We start from the raw sequence: 18372 nt of genomic DNA on the forward strand, positions 1-18372 counted from the left end.
GCACCGCCATCAAGAAGCCAAACACCGAGGTCTGTCAGCCGAGGCCCTGCATGCGCTTTTCTTGGACGTGGCCCGCCCTGGAAAACGGCCCCGAGCCTGGATGCGGCCGGGCCCAGAGCGGCTTTCCCTAGACCCAGCCCCGTCCCCGGGTGTGCCCCACCCTGTACATGGCCCTGCCCTTAGGAGCCGCTCTGCGAGGCGTGGCCCCGCCCCCAGAGACCCTGGGCTGAACACCCCCGCGGAGATCCCTCGGCTTGGTCTTACTTCTGGCCGGAGGTTCCAGAGCTCTGCTGGGTGGGCCAGACTCTGATGAGGTGTGCTGGTCTCTGCCGTCTAAAACAACAGATGATTGAGCCACATAATCCAACAGTGCAAAAAAGTGTTGTAAAGTAGAAGGCAAGGACAGCTCCCTGAGGAAAAGCATCTAGTATAAGGAGGAAAAACTTGTAGTATAACAGGAATGAAAGAAGAAGGGATGGGTGTTCACATTTTGGTTTTATTATTCGTTTAAAATGTTTTATTGATGAAAATTTCTGATGACTTCTTCTGCTGTCATGGTCCAGCACACATGATCAACGAGTAAGGAGTGTGGAGAAATGTAGGAAAGTGAATTCGCCTTGAGCACTTAGGCAAGAGAATTGACGAAGGACCAATCTTACGAGCTCCGCCAAGGTGGGAGCTTTGTTTCCTTCGCTGATGTGCCCCTAATGCCAAAAATTCATTCATGGATTGTGTTCAGGCAGTGTTGAAGGTGACCGTTATTATAGAACATTTATGGTGCCATCAAAATACTTGCTTCTGTTGGTTTTCTCTTTACAGATTTTATTTATTCATAAGACACACAGAGAAAGAGGCAGAGACAGAGGCAGAGAAGCAGAAGCAGACTCCCTGCAGGGCACCTGATGTGGAACCCATCCCAGGACCCTGGATGCACGCCCTGGGGTGAAGCCGCTCAACCACTGAGCCTCCCAGGCATCCTGCTTGTGTTGATTTAATCCGGAGGAATCAACCCTTTACCAGAAGGTGGGTCTCAAAAAGTAGAACTGACTTTTGCTAGGCATAACAGATGAAAGGGAACTGGGGTAGGCTGTTGAGCATAGAGCTATATAGGTGTGCAATTAAGTGAGAACCGGAGTTTTCCTTGGAGAGTCAGGAAATGAAGACAAAACATTGTCAGATGGACAGGGATATGTAGAAAGTCTGGTAGTTCCTGAGTAGGTTGTAGAATGGGCCTAGTGAGGGCATAAGCTGAAAGGATAAAATCGGGTGGAATGTCAGATTGTCTTTTCCGGTGGCAGAAGTGTTCCTGGTGAGAAGTTCTAGGATATGGCCATGACTAAACTGGAAGGGACATAAAGGACTCCAGGACGAGACAGGGTAGACAATAAAAGGACAGATTATAGGATGGTCTAGACATATGGATGCTGGGGTCTCTGACTGATTCCTACCTGGGCCTCGGCCCACCTCTTTCCTATCCCTAGGTCTCCACAGAATCAGCATTCTCTGCAACTCTAATCTTTAGTCATGGCGTTACTCTGGACAAGGAGACAGAAATTGGGCAGTGAGCAGGAGGGCTGGAGTCGACATCTGGTTTTGGTTTGACCCCAGCATTCACTCACCTTCTAGAAACGGTCACTTTATTGACCTCCAGGGAACTAACACCATTCTCAGTCTATGTGCAGGTGGAGTTGTCTTTCCCCAACACACCTATGTTAAGAATGCGTCTAGAACTCGGGCCTGGCCAGAAGGGGGTTTTTACCCTTTTGACGACAGTGATTGCTCACGGATGGTCAGGTGCCACTATGGAGCCAGTAAGGCACAATGGGATTATGGCAGGGACTACTGAGGGAGACAACCCATTTTTAGCTACACTTAAAGCTTGAAAGATACACTTAAAGCTACAAAATTGTCAGACAGAACGTCGGTCCAGAATATGGAGCCAAGAAATGAATAGAATCTATGTGGCATCAACCGAGCTCACCATGAACCCTCCTGCCTGAGGACAGCCTTACTTCCAGACATTTTCAGGTACCTAAGTCAACAGATTCTCTTTTTTCAAGTCAGTTAAATTGTATTTGCTCTCATTTACATCCTAATAGTTGCTCACAGTATAAGGGGGCTCTCCATCCCTGGCTCCATCTTCCGTGCTAGCACACTAAGTATATATTAGCTTCTCTGTACTTCAGCTTACCCTTCCATAAGAGGGGAAGGACTGTAAATATTAAATGGGATAATACATATAAAAGCACGTTTCACAAAATTGAAGTACGGCAAGCAGTCCTTAATTTCACTATTAAATTGAAACTACCTCAGAGCCCCCATGTTAAAAGAAGGTGTCCAATATTAGTCCTTGCTGGCAATGGGGACGGTGGGGAGGCATTTGCTATTAGGCAATATATATTCACTATCAGGCAAATAGGTAAGACTCTCTGTTCTTGAACCCATCATGGTTGCCCCTGGGATGTTCAAGGCCGCACTCCTTTGGCCATCAAAAGGCCAGTGGTTGTCTAGTCACTATGCCATGTGGGGGCAAGGCAGTGTCTTGTTGTAGCCCCCAAGGTAATGTGGCTTGATGATTGGTCATTTCAGCAAACATCGTTTCTGTCCTTAGAAAAATTGTGCTGTCTCCTAGAGGACTTCCACACACAACCCATCCACTTAGGAACCCATCTTTATACCCTTAGTATCAAGTCACTGGAGCCACTGGTACCTTCAGTAAACTGTCCTTTCCATCCAGCACCTATGGCAACTTCTATCTCCTCTGTCCTGGGGGCACCTGGCAAAAATTTGTCTCTCACATAAGAGTCTGGACAGGACTGTACAACAGGTGCCTCACAACATCCCTTTGGGGTGAGGAAACATGAAAACCATTAATTACCCCTGAGACCAGAGCTGGGAACTTCCTGTAAGACCAAAGGGGAACTTAGCTTTTATTCCTGCTGGGGTCCTCTCTGGCAGGAAGAGAAACAGTGATCAATAGCTTGGCAAAGTATCCTGCCTCCAATGACGGCTGCCTAAAGCTAGGAAAGAACCCCTAAAGAGGAAAATCAGCCCTTCTTGTCATTGCCAGCCCAGGCTCCTCCCCACAGGGAAGCACTGCTACACTTACATGATAATCAGTTCTTTCCTGGTCTCCCCACCCCCACCAGTGAAGGAAGGAACAGACCTTGAGTCTCCTAGCAGAAGCAAGGAGGCAGCTTCCACAAGTCTCTGAACCTGCCACTTGGCCTGTGCAATGAAGACCAAATGTGCCATTGTGACCCCGGGAAAAGAGCCTAGGTTAGGCTCTGACCCAGGGCCAATGGAAGTTCTAAGGCCAAAGCCTCAATAGAAGAGCCCCTTCTCATAAAAGCCTGGGTTCCTCCACTGCAACTGTCAGTTGGAGCAGAGTTCTGTGTGATTCCCTCTGCAAGGATGTCTCAAGGAATGTGATTATATGCCAGTGACGATTCTTCAGGCACCACACAATATCACTTAAATGACACCCCCCTGAAAACTCATAACACGCTGATCCGGGAGTGTGGGCACAAAGCACGCCCGTTTCGAGATAAATTGGTCCTCATCTCTCCAAACATTTTTCAGCTAATAACACCATCCTGCTTTTTATGATAGTGATGCTTTCCTATAGGAATAGGAATACAGAAAAAAAGGAATACCATCCTAGAAGCAGAACAAAAGTCTGAGATCACTCGTACATGGTGCTACCATATCATGTGGACAGATCACCTCCCTTATGTTCTGAGTGTGCAAATCCTATCTCATTGCTTCGTCTAGTATTTCTCTAAATGGAAGATATGGACATTAGGTGTCACTCTTAATATGACCCCAGGCCATTAACTCAGCCCCTTTAAGCCTTCACCTCTCCCTGGTTAGATGTCCTGTAACCATAGGCACATGGAAAATATCCCAAGATGGGAGGTATGTGATCTAAGATCCTTAGTACTGCCTTCTCCATCAATGGGGTGACCCATTCTCTCTGATGTTCAAGTTCAAGCTATGAGTATTAAATTTGAAGGACAGCTGTACTATATAATAAATATATTAATAAGAACAGAAATTAATCCTTGAAACCTGTAAGGTTTGCTTTCTTTATAAGCTTGTTTAGGTCCCCAGAAGCTGAAGGTGACCTCTTTAGACCTAGGATCTGGGAACTAGGGCAAAGTGGTGAGACTGTGGTAGAACTGAGATGAACCATAAACGCAAATTTTTCCTCCCCTGTAGTCTGAATACCGGTAAGTCAGGTGGTCCTGAGGGCTTCATTTACTTGACCAATCAGGATGGACCCGTACTACCTTTACCTTTCTATACCACCTCTCCTTCTTCTTTGGATGCTCCCATCTCTTTGATGTTTTCTTACCAGCTGCCAGTCCACCTAGCCATTAAACGGTTCTGACCTTGTGGACTTGGATATGAATGAGGACAAGGATCCACTTGGCATCTTTGGCCACTTTCGCGTCAGCAAACCGAGTACAGTGTCCAAGAAGAAACCCTTGCATTAGGAAGACTTCTTAGAAGATTGTGATAATCCCCACTTCCTGGTGTTCTCGGCCTTGTGTGATCACCCGTCCCCTGAACAGAGGCTGGACTGAGTGATTTGCCTCTGGTGAATAGAGGAAAGGACAGGGGGTGTCCTTCCTGTTATTCCTGTTACAAAAGATTGTCACTTCTGCCTTGTTTGCAGACTCTCTCCTTGTTTGATGAAGTAAGCTGCCATGTTGGAGAAGCCCACGTGACAAGGAACCAGCCAACTCCATCCATGGGCCAGCAAGGTACAGAGGATCTCAGGCCAACAGGTTTTGAGGAACTGCATCCTGCCAACAACTGTGTGAGTGAGTACAGACCTAAGTCCTTGCCCAGTCAAGCCTTCAGATGAGAATGTAGCTCCAGCTGATGCCTTAACTGCAGCCTTGAAACAGAAAATCCCCCAAAATTCTGACCAACAAAAACTGAGATAATAAGAATGTTTTTGCTTGCTTATTCTTAGATACTTGTTTATTCATGAGAGACCCAGAGGAAAGAGGCCGAGACATAGGCTGAGGCAGAAGCAGGCTGTCTGCAGGGAGCCAGAAGTAGGATGCAAGTCCAGGACCCTGGGATCACAACCTGAGCTAAAGGCAGACCACTGAGCCACCCAGGCAGGCCAAGTATGTATTTTTAAGCCACTAAATTTTGGAGTACCCATTACGCAGCAATAGATAACTAATGCACCCCTCAATTATTGTAACCTTGGTCTAAAATGTTGCATGCCTGGGAAGGCAGGCACCATGTAGGAGGACAACCTCTCTGACAACATTCGTGGAGGTACGATCTTCATGCTCAAATCTATCCCATGGACTCATGTGAAATGGTATCATTGCTCTGAGTAGTCTCCAGGAGGTGAGGCCTAGATGACATAGTAACTCATCCCACCCTACAGATAGTTTGGGAGCAGGTGAAAAGACAGTTTGAAGCAAGGTCTAGACTTTCAGGGATTTTTCTCACTTTGTAAAGGCCTGAAGGTTTTCAGAGTAAGCTTTCAGTTCTTTTTATGAAGAAAACTACATGTTTTAAATACAGGACATCTGAGCAGAGTCAAATAAAGGACCTCAGGATAACACTGAGAGGGCCACTGTCTGGTTCCTTACCAGGGACTGGTGAGCTTGTTGAAGCCCAAAGAGGAACTCGGTAGGAGTTTAACTCGCATCTTCCTTTCCCTGAACACAAGCCCGAGCCCCAGCCCCAGGCCCACAGCAGCACACAGAGAACACCACTATTTAAAGAAACCTTTATTGAGGAGGATTAATATTATTCGTTGGGCTGAAGTGGTTCTCATCAGAGGACATATTGACATGAAAACTGTGAGGCTTTCTCAACAAGGATGGAATGATTTCTTTAAAGAAGGTCTTCTTCCTGGAAGTGCTGGTGAAGCATTTTCTGCTTGAGTAGAAGAGTCAAATCACTAAACACAGTACTTTCACCAGGGCTGAGGGTGGCCGGAAGGACCTGGCATGCTTGACGCACAGGCTCCCCGAGGGAGAGAGAAGAAGGGGGTTTACTCTGGCCCGATAGCTGGTCCTTGAAGATCACAGCTTTCTGGGGATGTCCGGCCCTGTCTCTGTTGCGTTGGATACTTGTAAGACATCCCTGGTCAGCAGCGACAGCATCTTCACTGCAGGTCTTGATACTTGCCTGTTTCTCATGCTGTGGGTCAAGCACTACCTGGGCCTCTAGTTCCTCTTGCTGCTGGCTTACCTCTAAGGCCTCAGATTCATACCTCCATTCCATCTTCTCTTCTAGAATCTTCCCAGTGGTAGTCATGGGCTTGTGAGCTTCAGGAGGCACATCACTCACAGAAGTAGCCACACTTTCAACTAGGCCTTGGTGCTGCACGAAGGCTGACATGAACTTGGCTTTTGGCTGGGGACTTTCCTGCCCTATCATTTTTTTCTTGGAACTGAACCACTGAAAACATTGCCTCATCATTTCTCCGAGGTAACGTTCACGAGGAAGCTGTTTCTTCTGTGACGGAGATGGGGAAGCACTGTCTAATTTTGCGTCCTCAACACAGTGGTTCTCTTTTCTGGCTACAGGTGTCCCTACTCCTGAAACCACACCTTTACGTTTTCGTGCTTTGGAACCCTGAGGTCTCACTTTCTCTGCACTATTTGTCTGTGGGAAATTGTTAGGCTGGCACTGACATGAGGTTTGCCTGGAATCCCAGGACTCATGCTGCTGCTCTGTGCTCATCCTCTCATCCTCCAGATGGACATGCAGCATCTGGGAAGCTTCCACGTCCCTGCTGCAGACACTCTGGGACTGAGTCAGTGAGCCCTTGGAAGTCAAGCTATTTGAAGTAATGGCCATGTTCGTGGGATGACCTTGAGCCTGGTTATGCTCCCCGGTGTCCAGTTTGCACTTTAACTCACTAAGGAGCAGGCTTTTAACGTCTGATAGTTCATAATGTTGGGGAACCAGTACATTTGGTGAGGGATATTCATTGGTCAGGGCAGTTTCTACCTTACTCATATTGACATTTATCATTTTGGAGATTCCCAACTCTTCACTGGTTGTCAGGGTGTCACGAGATTGGGATTGAAGAGTACCGAGCTCCTTGGTGTCAGATATACCCCTGGACAAGTTGGACATAGCAAAATGTTCTAAATTCTTCTCCAACATCACTTTGCCCTCAACTGTTTCTACTCTGTCGCTGGAACTCAGGTCTTCATCCTTTGGCTCATGTCCAGCCCCAGCTTGCCTCATGGACAACTCTGGGCCACATGTGTTGTCTGATGTAGTCTCACTGGGTCTCACTTGAACTTTGATGTTGTGTGTAAGGGATTGAAAATTATGGCTGCCACCCTCGGCTGTCTGGATATCCTCTGCAAACTTATGATCAGTGTCCGAGTGTGATCCCTTCAGGACCCCCTGTCCTTCACTGCCTACAGATGGCATAGCAGGGAGAGGACGATCAAGGGTGAGGGCTGAATTTGTTGTTCTCACCCTGTCTCCAAAAATAGGTTTAGAGATTCCCTCAAGGGCTTTAGAAACCTCAGCTTTGGAATCCACCCCAGAAATAAGCATGGCTGAGGAGGAAAAGGCACTTTGGGGAACAGGCCATGTTTTGGCTTTCCTCAACATATCTATGGATTTTATGGATTTAAGAACCCTGAGAGGTAGACCCCACCTCTGACTCATGCGAAATCTTATAATATGGGTCTCTAGCATCTGTCGCATTCTGGGATCAAGAAAAGGAAGCTCTAGAGGGGTAATCTGGCAATAAGCTGTATTCATCATTGTCTTTTTTGAATTTGTGTTTTCTGTCTCAGTCTGAAAACTCCCAGAAAAAGGCAATGTATTGTCATCAGCCAGCCATGAATAGCACACACCTATAGGAATCCTCCCTGCAGTGATCTGCCAAAATTTCCTGCTCATATGTAATCTAAGGATGTTTTTCGTGTGATTCTGGTCTGTGTCTATTGTTGAGACATTTAATAATTCATTCCCTGAGTGATTCCTTGAATGACACCTACAGTTACTTTTTGTCTCCAGGGCAGCCCTCGGACCCTTCCCTAGATAGCATTCTGAGACCCTATGTGGGCTGTCTTCTGGGCTCTTCTCTAGGATATACCCAAGATTCCTCCTCAGGTCCTTCCTTAGCGGGAACTTTGTTGGGAGCCTCTCATGGAAACTTCTTGGGAGACTACATTCAGTCTTTGCTAGATCCTTGCTACTATAGGCCTGAAGCTCAGAGAATTGTGAGTGAACATGTCTGCCCTTTTGCTGAGACATTACTGTTAGTTTACACTGAGGCCCCATCAGTGCTAGAGACTCTAGATTTCTACAGGCGTGGAGGCACCAGCGTGGGATTACCTTCCTTGGCCTTTGTAACTCCAGGGTCTTCTGGGGCTCACAGGCGATATGAAAATGGCCAGGAGGGATTGAGACTGGGACATAGGCATGGGGTGACCAGCTAACCAATGGAAAGTTGGGAGCTTGAGGAAAAATGATTTCTGGGGGGTTTTGGAACACAGGGACTAAACCCCACAGGCTTTCCTGTTGCTTCTGCAACACGTACCATTCCAGGTGTTGATTTTCAGTCAAGATATGAGAGTCTGACTCATTATTGGATCGATGGAAAGATACCCCACAGTCCCTTATCTGGGCTGAAGAAGAAGATGGTAGGATTGGGAGGTGGGATTGAAAGTGGGCCTGGGGGTTCACCTGAGTGTAAGGGAAGGGTTGGGATTGGGACAGGGATTGAAGCAAGGCTGGGGGATGTACACTGGGCAGAAGAATGGGATGGGAATGAGGAAGTGGTGGAGAATCTTGTTCCCGCATTTCGACTGTAGAGGTATTATGAATTCCATTGAATAAGACAAAGTGAGACTCTAGTGGGGAAGTACTACTAGAAACCAGGAGAGTGGCTACTAAGGACTCACTGTGCAAAGAGGGAAGACCCCAGAAGAGCTGGCTGTATTTCTGATGCAAGTTTCCTCCCAGAGACTTGACATAGAGGAGCTGCTGACAAAAAGGCAGCTGCTCTGGTCTGCCTTCAGAGTTCCAGCCAGTTTTGGGGGCTGTAGTGACCTGCACATCATGTGGCTGCAAAGAATTCCCTAAAGATGTCCATTGGTATTCTGAACACATGTGTTTGGAAAATGGTCCCTCCTCTCTTTTTTTCTTCTCTGAAATCTGGCAGGCCATTCTCCTTTTCATTTGTGTCTCTAAGAATTCCTGGAAGTTAGGGCCAGGGAAAGAAAATCCACTGGCCTGCTTTGGCTTGACGGCAGAGTCTCTCCAGAGATAGGTTTCTGTTAGATGGTTTTGCTCTTGCTGAAAATCAGAGTGTGAGATGTTGGGGAAGAACATGTTGTTGGCATGAGCCTGCCAACAGGAGAATTCTGAAATGGACGGTTTTGGACGGTCACTACTTCTGATTGTTGGGACACAGGTGGACAACCCGCCAGGGCTATCTGGAAACACATTCTCAGGAACAGGCTTCAGTGAGACAGGAATTGATTTAGATTGAGTCACAGCTAAAGTGCAGTCTGGCGGTGGTGAAACAGACAGGGTTTGTGGTGCATGAAGACAAGAGAATGAATCAATGGGATTCATTTTCTGGGACAGATTTGGTAAGAGGTTAATATCTTGCGAAATGGTGGAGTCAAAAGGGGAGATGGTATTCAGAGGTAAAGTGGCCTCTGGTTGGACAATAAGATCTCCATTCTGAGTGTCATGTGGTAGGAGAGAGGGAAAGGCAAAAGGTTGGGGTGAAGTGGAATGGTCTGCTAGGAATTCAGATTCCAAGGCTTTTGGCTCTAGGGGCAGAGAATGATTGGGTGGTGAGGGTAAGAAAAAGTGAGCTAACGGGATCATTGGGCTAGGTGAGAAGACAGCAGGGGGTTTTGGGGAAAGTTCAGGCAAAGGGGCAGACACTAGGTCTCCTGGAGGGACAGGAGTGAATGACGAGTCAATCACAGGAGCTGTGGAATCCAAGGGGATCACAGAGGGAGTAGCATCTTCCAGGGCATCTGGGAACAGCAGACGATTGACCTCAGCAGTTGTGCTATTACACACCTCACAGGAGGGGTCTGGACATAACAGATGACGAAAGTGGGTGGTATCATGATGCCGGCCTAGGGGGCTGCAAGAGACAGGAGGTACAAAGCTACAGCCAAGACCAGGACGAACATGTGTGACCATGGTACGTCTGGCAAAGATAGGGTCCCCCCCTCTTCCCCAAGTTTTTCACATTCTAACTCCCAGGATTCTCCATCCCTTGTCAATCCCAGGCTTCCCTGAGGCCCCAGAATTTCATAGACTCTGAGAAAAACAGGGGTACTGGAAAGAAATTAATGTTTAGTCACCTCTGCAGAAGAGAAAGCACCTTTCTTGCCGCCTCTACTTCGCTCTGACAAGTTCTCCACCCTGGGAAACCAGGAGAATGATAAAAATAGAAGCAAGAGATCTTTTAAAAGATGGAATAGTGTCCTTTAAGGCTTATCCTTGGTAGAGTGGACTTGGAGAGCTCCAAGGATGAGGATATAAGATCACATGGTCATGATAATAATAATAACAAGACTCCTATTGTTTTATCACTCAGAGTGGGCTTTTGCATGTATTATCCCATGTGATACTGAAAACCATCCTATGAGGAACATAGGTCAGTGGTTACCTGTAAGAGGAATCTGAGTATCCATGATGTCAGAGGTCTTTCACAAAGTCAGGAGCCAGAACTTCTGACTCTTGACATCTCACACGGCCACCTGTTGGGCCACACACATTGCCCAGGACCACCATTACTTCATGCCCAGGGATGGTCAGAGCAAGGAACCTGGGAAGGGTCTTGGGCTCTGCCTGCCTCTCCATGAGCCTCTCTCCTGAGGCCTCTGTTTTCTGAGACGGGACTGTATCTATCAGCCAACATGCTCAGAGATCATGGACCTGGCCCCTCACGGAAAGGACAGGAAGGGTCACCCTTGGAGAGCTCAGGTGGGATAGGCAGAACCTTACCTTTCAGTGGCCGGCCTTTCCTCCTCCTCTTGGTTCTTCCCTGACGCTAGAACAAAAATAAAAGAATGAAGGGTTGGGGCTCCTCTCTCTGACTGTTCTCTCAGAAGTGGAGACATTATTATCCAAAAACAGTAGGACTCTATTTTAATTAATAGAACTTTGTATGCTTTTTGATTGATTTTTAAAGGCGATAAAAATTTTTTCAATATTTACATCTTTCAAAAACACAAAGGAGGATACTGTGGGGCCCACAGCTGATATTCTCAGTCCGAAGTCCTTTGTTCAATGCGGACCTAGAACCTGAAGACGGAAGGCACGTCTGTGCTCCCTCAGCCAGGACCCTGTATCTTAGGACATAGCTCTGACCACAGTCTCTTCTCAGAGGCTCAGTGCTGTGCTACTGATTGCCCAACACAAAGGAAGACTTGGCCGAGTGATACCTTACATGGGAATGTGACTCATGATCAGGTGCTAGGGAATTTGTTCTCTCATACGGATTCTATACTCTCTAAATAACCCAATCCCGCTCCAGAGATTCCCAGAGTGTGGGATTTTACCCAAGACCAGCCAACGTATCAGAAAGCCTGTGACTTCCAAGTAGAAACCTAGGTCCTTCCTGAAAACTTAGTGCTGCCAGATCTCTTTTCCTAGAGGAGTGAATGTCCTTTCTTTCCTTAGACTTCCCACTCTTGGTATATCTCTGATTCTACCAAACTCATTTAGAAAAGTGGCAAGAGGAATAGGAAAACAAAGACTCGTTTCCTGGAGGACAACTTGTGGTTCCAGCTCTAACATTTAAAAACCTGAAAGCCATCACTTCAGTCTTTGAAAGGAGCCAAAAGCTTACAAACTGAAATCAGTGATTTTTCTTGGAGCCATTTGTGGCATACCACTGCCCCTTTTCTGCCCACTGCAGAAAATCGTATTTAAGATTAACTTACCTGGAACAGAAGCTAGTGGCTCAGCACTGCTCTCATAGTAGGAACCCTTACATAGACACTTTTTATGGAGGGTATTACAAGGAAGCCCACCTGGTTCTCACAGGAAAGACTTACCAATATGTTCAGTTCTCTGCCAGGAGAGTATAGGGTTTGAGAGAAAAGTAACCATTTTGAACACTGTGAAATAATCCCACAGTGTCCTCCATAATGGAATGCCTACACAGCGGCGGAAAAGACTACAGGAGCCAAATGCCACGTGGGAGAACATAAATTACCCGTCTACAGCAGCCCCTTCTAGGACTCCTGTCTCATCTATGAAGTGGGACAAAACAAAACCAAAAACCTTCAAAACAATTGTGACCACCGAAATTCAGGGACATAAGCCCATTAAAAGACTGATGTTTAATTATATTCCCTCCCCAGCACCTCACCACAGTATTCACTGGGCTCCAGGGTAGTAACAGGATCGCAGCTCAAAAGAGCTACAAAGTATAGGCTCTATTTCTGGAGATTAAGGGGAACGTAAAGACACTAGGAGAGACAAAAACAAGGACACTACTGGAAATCGAAGCTTCTGACATGTATACTTTCAATAATATTAAACACAGCCCAACACCTAGCCAGATTAACATACGACTTCACAGTAAAGGTCTGTTTTCTTCCATTCCTATTGCCCAATACATCATCTTTGGTTTTCAAAGAGCAATTACAGGCCATGCTAAAAGGCAAGATAAAGCAATCTCAATAGAAAAACCAAGCATCAGGTGTACATTCAGATATGACACGGATTTCAGAATTCTCATGCATGGCATCTAAAATAACCATGATTATTATCTGAAGGTCTCTAATGTAAAAACTAGACAACACACAAAAACAACTGAAGGATGTAAGCAGAGGGAGGGGAACCCTGAGGAAAAAATCAAATGGAAATATTAAAACCAAAAGCACTATGATAAATGAGGAATGCCTTTGATCGACTCATCTGTAGGTTGCATATGGTCAAGGAAAGAATGGGTGAGTTTACATAGATGTCACTAGAAATTACCACACTGAAATTCAAAGAGAAGAATAAGTTTTGGAATGCTAAAGTCTAAGATATCAGAGGACTGTGTTTCAAAATGTATAACAACCACCACCACCACCAACAAAACAAAATGTATAACATATATGTAATTGGAATACCAGAAGGAGAAGAAAGAACAGAAAAAATGTTTGAAGTAATAATGGCCAAGGACTTTCCAAAATTAATGACAGATTAACTATACTTTTGGAAGTTGAGAGTACAGCAATCAGGAAAATGCTAAAAAAAATCTATTCCTGGACATATCATATTCAAATGTAAGGGGGAGGGAGAAAATTTTGGAAGAAGGCAGAGGGAAAGAAAACCCCATTTGTGGAGGAAAGAATATAAGAATTATGACCTATTATCATAAATCATGCAAGTAAGAGATTGGAGTGAAATAGTGTTGATAGAAAAAAAAAACAGCAATCAAAAATTTTATATCTAGTGAAATTATCGTGCAAAAGTGAAAGAGAAATAAAACCAGGGAATTCATTAGCCAGAGACCTGTGTGCAATACATGTTAAAAGAAGTTCTTCGGGTAGAAGGAAAATAACACAGATCTACAAAGAAGAAAAGGAGAAAAGGAAGGAATGCAGATAAAATGAAAATTTTTTCGTCTTCTGAATTGACCTAATAATAATAATGATAATGTGTTGGGTGATTATAGTATATAGATAAGCGTCGTGAATGGCATCAGTATTACAAGGGACGGGGGGAATTGGAAATTCCTGCGCGACATATGAGGTGGTCTTGCGTTATACAAAAGTGCACTTCAAGTACTTGTAAATCTATATTACAAGCTCTAGGACAAACAATAAAATATTGTTAAGCAAAGAATAATTGATATGCTAACAAAAGTGAGAAAATGGAATCCTATCAGTGCTTGTTTGAAACCAGAAAAAGCATAAAAAGCCAGAAAGTATATGTATGATGAATAGTAAAGGGTTACAGACCAGTTAGAGGCATTAATGGACTGTGTTTAAAATCACTATATGGAAGTGGTCTAAATGCACCAGTTAAAACACGGAGAAGACTGTCGGGATAGGCAAACAAGACCCAAGTACATGTTGTCTACAGAATACCCACCTTCAGTATAAAGATACAGACTGATTAACAGCAAAGGGATAAAGAAATGCTAACACCATGCTGACACTAACCAAAAGAAAACAGAAGTAACTATATTCATGTTGGACACAGCAGACTTCACAACAAGGAAAATTATCAGGGATAAAGAGGAGCATCACATAACATCCAAGAGATCAATTCTCCACTAAGACACTGCACTGCTTAACATGTATGTGCACTTGTAACAACATAGTGTCAAAGTATGTGAGGCAAAAACTGGTAGAACTGCTAGAAAAAATGGATGAATGCACGGTTATTGTTGGAGATTTCAACAGCCCCCTATCATACAGAGTGGGGACGGAGTCAGCAGGCAGAAAACCAGAATAGATAGAGTTGTCCTGAAGAGCACCGTCCATCAACTTGATCTAATTGACATTTATGGAATACTTCATCTAAGACAAGAATACACATTCTTCTCAAGTGCACATGGAACATCCAGCAAGATGGATCACATTCAGTGCCACAAAACACACCTTAACAAACATAAAATAGAAATCACACAGAGTAGGTTTGCAGAGCATAGTAGAATTAAGCTAGATATCAAACAGCAAGATAGCTAGAAATCCCAAAATGTTTGGATTAGATTAAATAACACACTACTATTATACAGGCCAAGGAAGACGTTTTGAGGGAAAAAAAAAACATTTTAAACTAAATGGAAATTGAAATATAACTTAAGGGGTGTCTAGGTGGCTCCATTGGTTATACTTGATTCTCAGTCTCCGCTCGGGTCTTGATTTCAGGGTCATGATTTCCAGTCCTGTGTTAGGCTTGTGGCCCACATGGGGCTTAGAGCCTACTTAAAATAATTAAAGTAAAATAAAATAAAATAAAATAAAATAAAATAAAATAAAATAAAATAAAATAAAAAATTTAATAAAATAAAATAAAACGAAAATGAAATAAAATTTGTAAGGTTCAGCAAAAGTATGATTTGACAGTTGATAGCTTGAATTCATCTGGTTGAAAAGAAAGATTTACTGTCTCTGAGGGACTCTACTTTATTTACCTGATTGACATTTCTCTGTTTCCAACATATTGGCAAACATAGTTTCCTCTTTAGGTAGCACAGCATCAGAAGAAGGAGCCCCATCCCACACAGGAAGGCAAGGACAGGACTACCTAGCAAGCTTATTTGGAGGTCAGCCATGGTGCACTAAGGCTTCTCAGACAAAGATGATTGACCTTATTGGAAATGCACTGCTGCCTCAGGCCCCTGGGCATTGAGACTACGTGTTCTAGACTAGGGTTCCAGGCGCACATCACAGAGCTTTAGTACAGACTCTAGAGGTTCTTGAGCGTGGGGGAGGGGACAACACTTGAGAGAGAAACTCACATGCAACCCTTCTCCCACCATCCAGCCAGGCAGATGTGTCCATCCTCCCATGGCCCCTCAGATGTCTCCAACCTACCTTCCTACTCCACTTATTCACTGTATCATATATTTACCTTAGTGAAATGTTCTTGCTCCACCTGTTACATTGATGTTACCTGAGACCCTTTTTATTACTTGGTGATAGGGCACAAGAAATAGACTCAGTGGCATCCCCACCCTCCCCATCTCCCCAAAAGAATCCAAGTCCACCACAGAGCATGAGAGCAGAATACCCTGAACCAAGGAACAGAAAGTGGATGGCACACCCATGCGACTCGTGGCAAACAACTTAAAAAACTTTAGTTGTAATGCTTCTACTTCCCCAAATCCCTCTTAGGCTATTCGTGCCCTACAGGTTCTCTTCCACACACAGAATGTCTCAAAGGCCTGCTCCCTCTTTCTTCTCACTATCAAAGCCCCTTCCTCCCACAAACATTTTTAATGTTTCCTTTATTTCACAGAGCAAATGTGTTGGACCATAGCCCACAAGACCGAACAATTCTCAATTTACAAAGTGGGCTCCTCGAGCATAATGTCTGAGGAGCACAATTGTAATTATCTTTAGCAGTACCTTTCAGGGGTTTTCCAATCACACATGTCCTTGCTTCTTCCATGAAAAGTATTTTTTCCCACGTACCTTCTGGCGTTTCGCCAAATACATTTTGGCATCTCTATCCATTTTAAACAATAATGTCGCTCCTGTTGATGCTTTATATGTATTTGTGTCATCTCCCCACACTAGTAGTCATTTAATAGTTGTCACCCTTACAGCTTCATCATTTAGATTATGTACTATTGAAATTAAGCCTGTATCATTTCCTTACCTTGACTCGCCTACATTCCCTCTGTCATGAATCCGTCTTGGCCCTAGACACCCAGTCCTATCCCTCCCGTTGAGGAGGGCTTACCAGTGGAGAGAGCTCCTTTCTCCACCTCTCTTCTCCTGCATCCTCAGCTTCACCATTGCCACTAGCTGAAAGGAAGGTACACTTCAAGCCCACCCCACCCCACACACCCTTCCTTGAGTGCAGGAGGTATCTCTGTTAAGAAAACTCCCTCCACATATCTGTAGCTCTGGAATTAGTTTCAAATAGAAAGTGTGGTCTTGACTGTCCGGAAGGACCCTAGGACTCGCAACTGTACAAACATCCTTTAAAGTCTAAGCAAGATTAGCTCCACCCAAAAACATTTCCAAGTCAGAAGGGGTTATAAACATGGCACATCAAATTTATTTTTCAAAAATGGTCTTCCTCTGGGGCAACCCCGGTGGCTCAGCGGTTTAGAGCCACCTTCAGCCCAGGGCATGAACCTGGAGACCTGGGATCCAGTCCCAGGTCAGGCTGTTTCTCCCTCTGCCTGTGTCTCTGCCTCTCTCTCTCTCTGTCTCTCATGTATAAATAAATAAAATCTTAAAAAAAAAAAAAAAGGTCTCTTCAAAAAAAAAAAAAAAAAAAAAAAAAGGCAGTGAAACTGATCCAGATTAAAAGAAACTAAAGATACACAACAACTAAATGTAGTATGTGATCCTAGGCCAAATCATGTAAAGAAACATGTTTGTTTATCATGTTAAACAAACACACATAGATAGAAGATACCACTGGATACATTGACAAGAATGGAATAGGAGTTGGAGATAGGTTAACAGTTTTGCGTCCATTTTAAATTTACAAAAGGAGATAATGGTGCTGTAAGAGTATTCTTTTTCTTAAGAAATGCACACTGAAATACACAGGGAGAAAGTGCTTGATGCATGAAATGTATTCTCAAATATTCACGAATGGATGCATATTTTTCACATGCATATTTTTCACATGCATATTTTTCACATGTAGGAACCTGGGTTCCTACACAGAGAGAGGAGGAAAGGAGACAGAGATTGTAAATAGGTCAAATTCTTAATAGGTATCTGGATAAAGACTACCTGGCTTTACTGTCGATGCAACTTTGCCACAAGTTTTTTTTTTTTTTTTTTTTTTTTCAAATATATACTTTTTAAAAATGAAGTTAGCCCAACCCTTGGGATTTCTGGCTTTGATTCCGGCAGCTGCTGCCTCCACCATACCCAGACCCCAGACGTGTGCAATGCCAACTTTAAAACAGTTGTCCCAGGTTCTGCCCCAGGCAAGAAACCCGGGATCCTCTGCACATTTGAAGTATGCTAACTTTTCTACAAAGTTTTACAGAATATTGGCAAAGAGCATCAACGTTCCACAAAAGGGGTGATTTTTAAATTGTATGCATGAATTAGTACTTACATAAACATAAAACAAACAAAAAAGACCAATGATTCAACATGTTTACTACACAGAACCTCTCATTTCTTTTTTATCTAGGTGCCCAGGTTGCTCGTCTTCCGGATTTTACAGTTGTGAAGTGGTTTGCCAGCACATTGCTTTTGCTCTGCTAGTAAGTTACCACTCCTCCACTGGATTTCCACCTTGCAAAAATGTGTTGACATCTTTTGTTTTATATGCTCCCCTTCTTGCTATCCTTAAGTATTTGTTTTTGAATCCTTTCCTTGTTTTTAACAGCCTTATTGAAATGTGGTTCACATACCATACAATTCACACATTTAAGTGTATAGTTCCATGATTTTCAGTATAGGCACAGACATGAGCATCACTACAGTCCATTTTAAAATGTTCATGACTCCAGAGAAAAATATCTGCAGTTTTTTTCTATCATTCCCTCTCCCCTCATCCCTCGGCTCTAAGATCAATCGACTTTCTGTCTCTATTCTGGACATTTGATGTGGATGGCTTCTTTCACTTAACATGATGTTTCCAAGGTCCATCCGTGGTGTGACATGAGTTTGAATCTTATGAATAAGATAGCTATGAACCTTTCTTTACATGTAGAATTATGTTTTCATTTAT

The 18372-nt window shown here is 44.2% G+C and overlaps 1 protein-coding gene and 1 long non-coding RNA gene across 8 annotated transcripts in view; one reads left to right on the forward strand and one right to left on the reverse strand.

The window, feature by feature from the left end:
- Positions 1–858: 858 nt before the first annotated feature.
- On the forward strand, positions 859–4784 carry LOC119875973. Its single transcript, XR_005354076.1, has 3 exons — positions 859–1023; positions 1482–2028; positions 4682–4784. It is a non-coding gene; the product is annotated as an uncharacterized LOC119875973 (long non-coding RNA).
- Positions 4785–5750: 966 nt separating this feature from the next.
- The window catches only part of LOC102155844 (spermatogenesis-associated protein 31D3-like), a 190299-nt gene continuing 177677 nt past the window's right edge, over positions 5751–18372 (reverse strand). For 5 of the 7 annotated variants that reach the window (XM_038527002.1, XM_038527001.1, XM_038527000.1 and 2 more), the window contains 3 exons: positions 10993–11038; positions 10347–10407; positions 5751–10123 (listed from right to left, as the gene is read on the reverse strand). In XM_038527002.1, the coding sequence (XP_038382930.1) occupies positions 5872–10123; positions 10347–10407; positions 10993–11038 (4359 nt within the window). In that variant the 3' untranslated portion in view covers positions 5751–5871. Of the gene's footprint in view, positions 10124–10346; positions 10408–10992; positions 11039–15130; positions 15350–18372 lie in introns of those variants that run through there. The other 2 variants (XM_038527004.1, XM_038526999.1) reach the window with 2 other exon arrangements.

The sequence above is a fragment of the Canis lupus genome, chromosome 1 (assembly GCF_011100685.1).
Source record: "Canis lupus familiaris isolate Mischka breed German Shepherd chromosome 1, alternate assembly UU_Cfam_GSD_1.0, whole genome shotgun sequence".
NCBI classification, from domain to species: domain Eukaryota; kingdom Metazoa; phylum Chordata; class Mammalia; order Carnivora; family Canidae; genus Canis; species Canis lupus.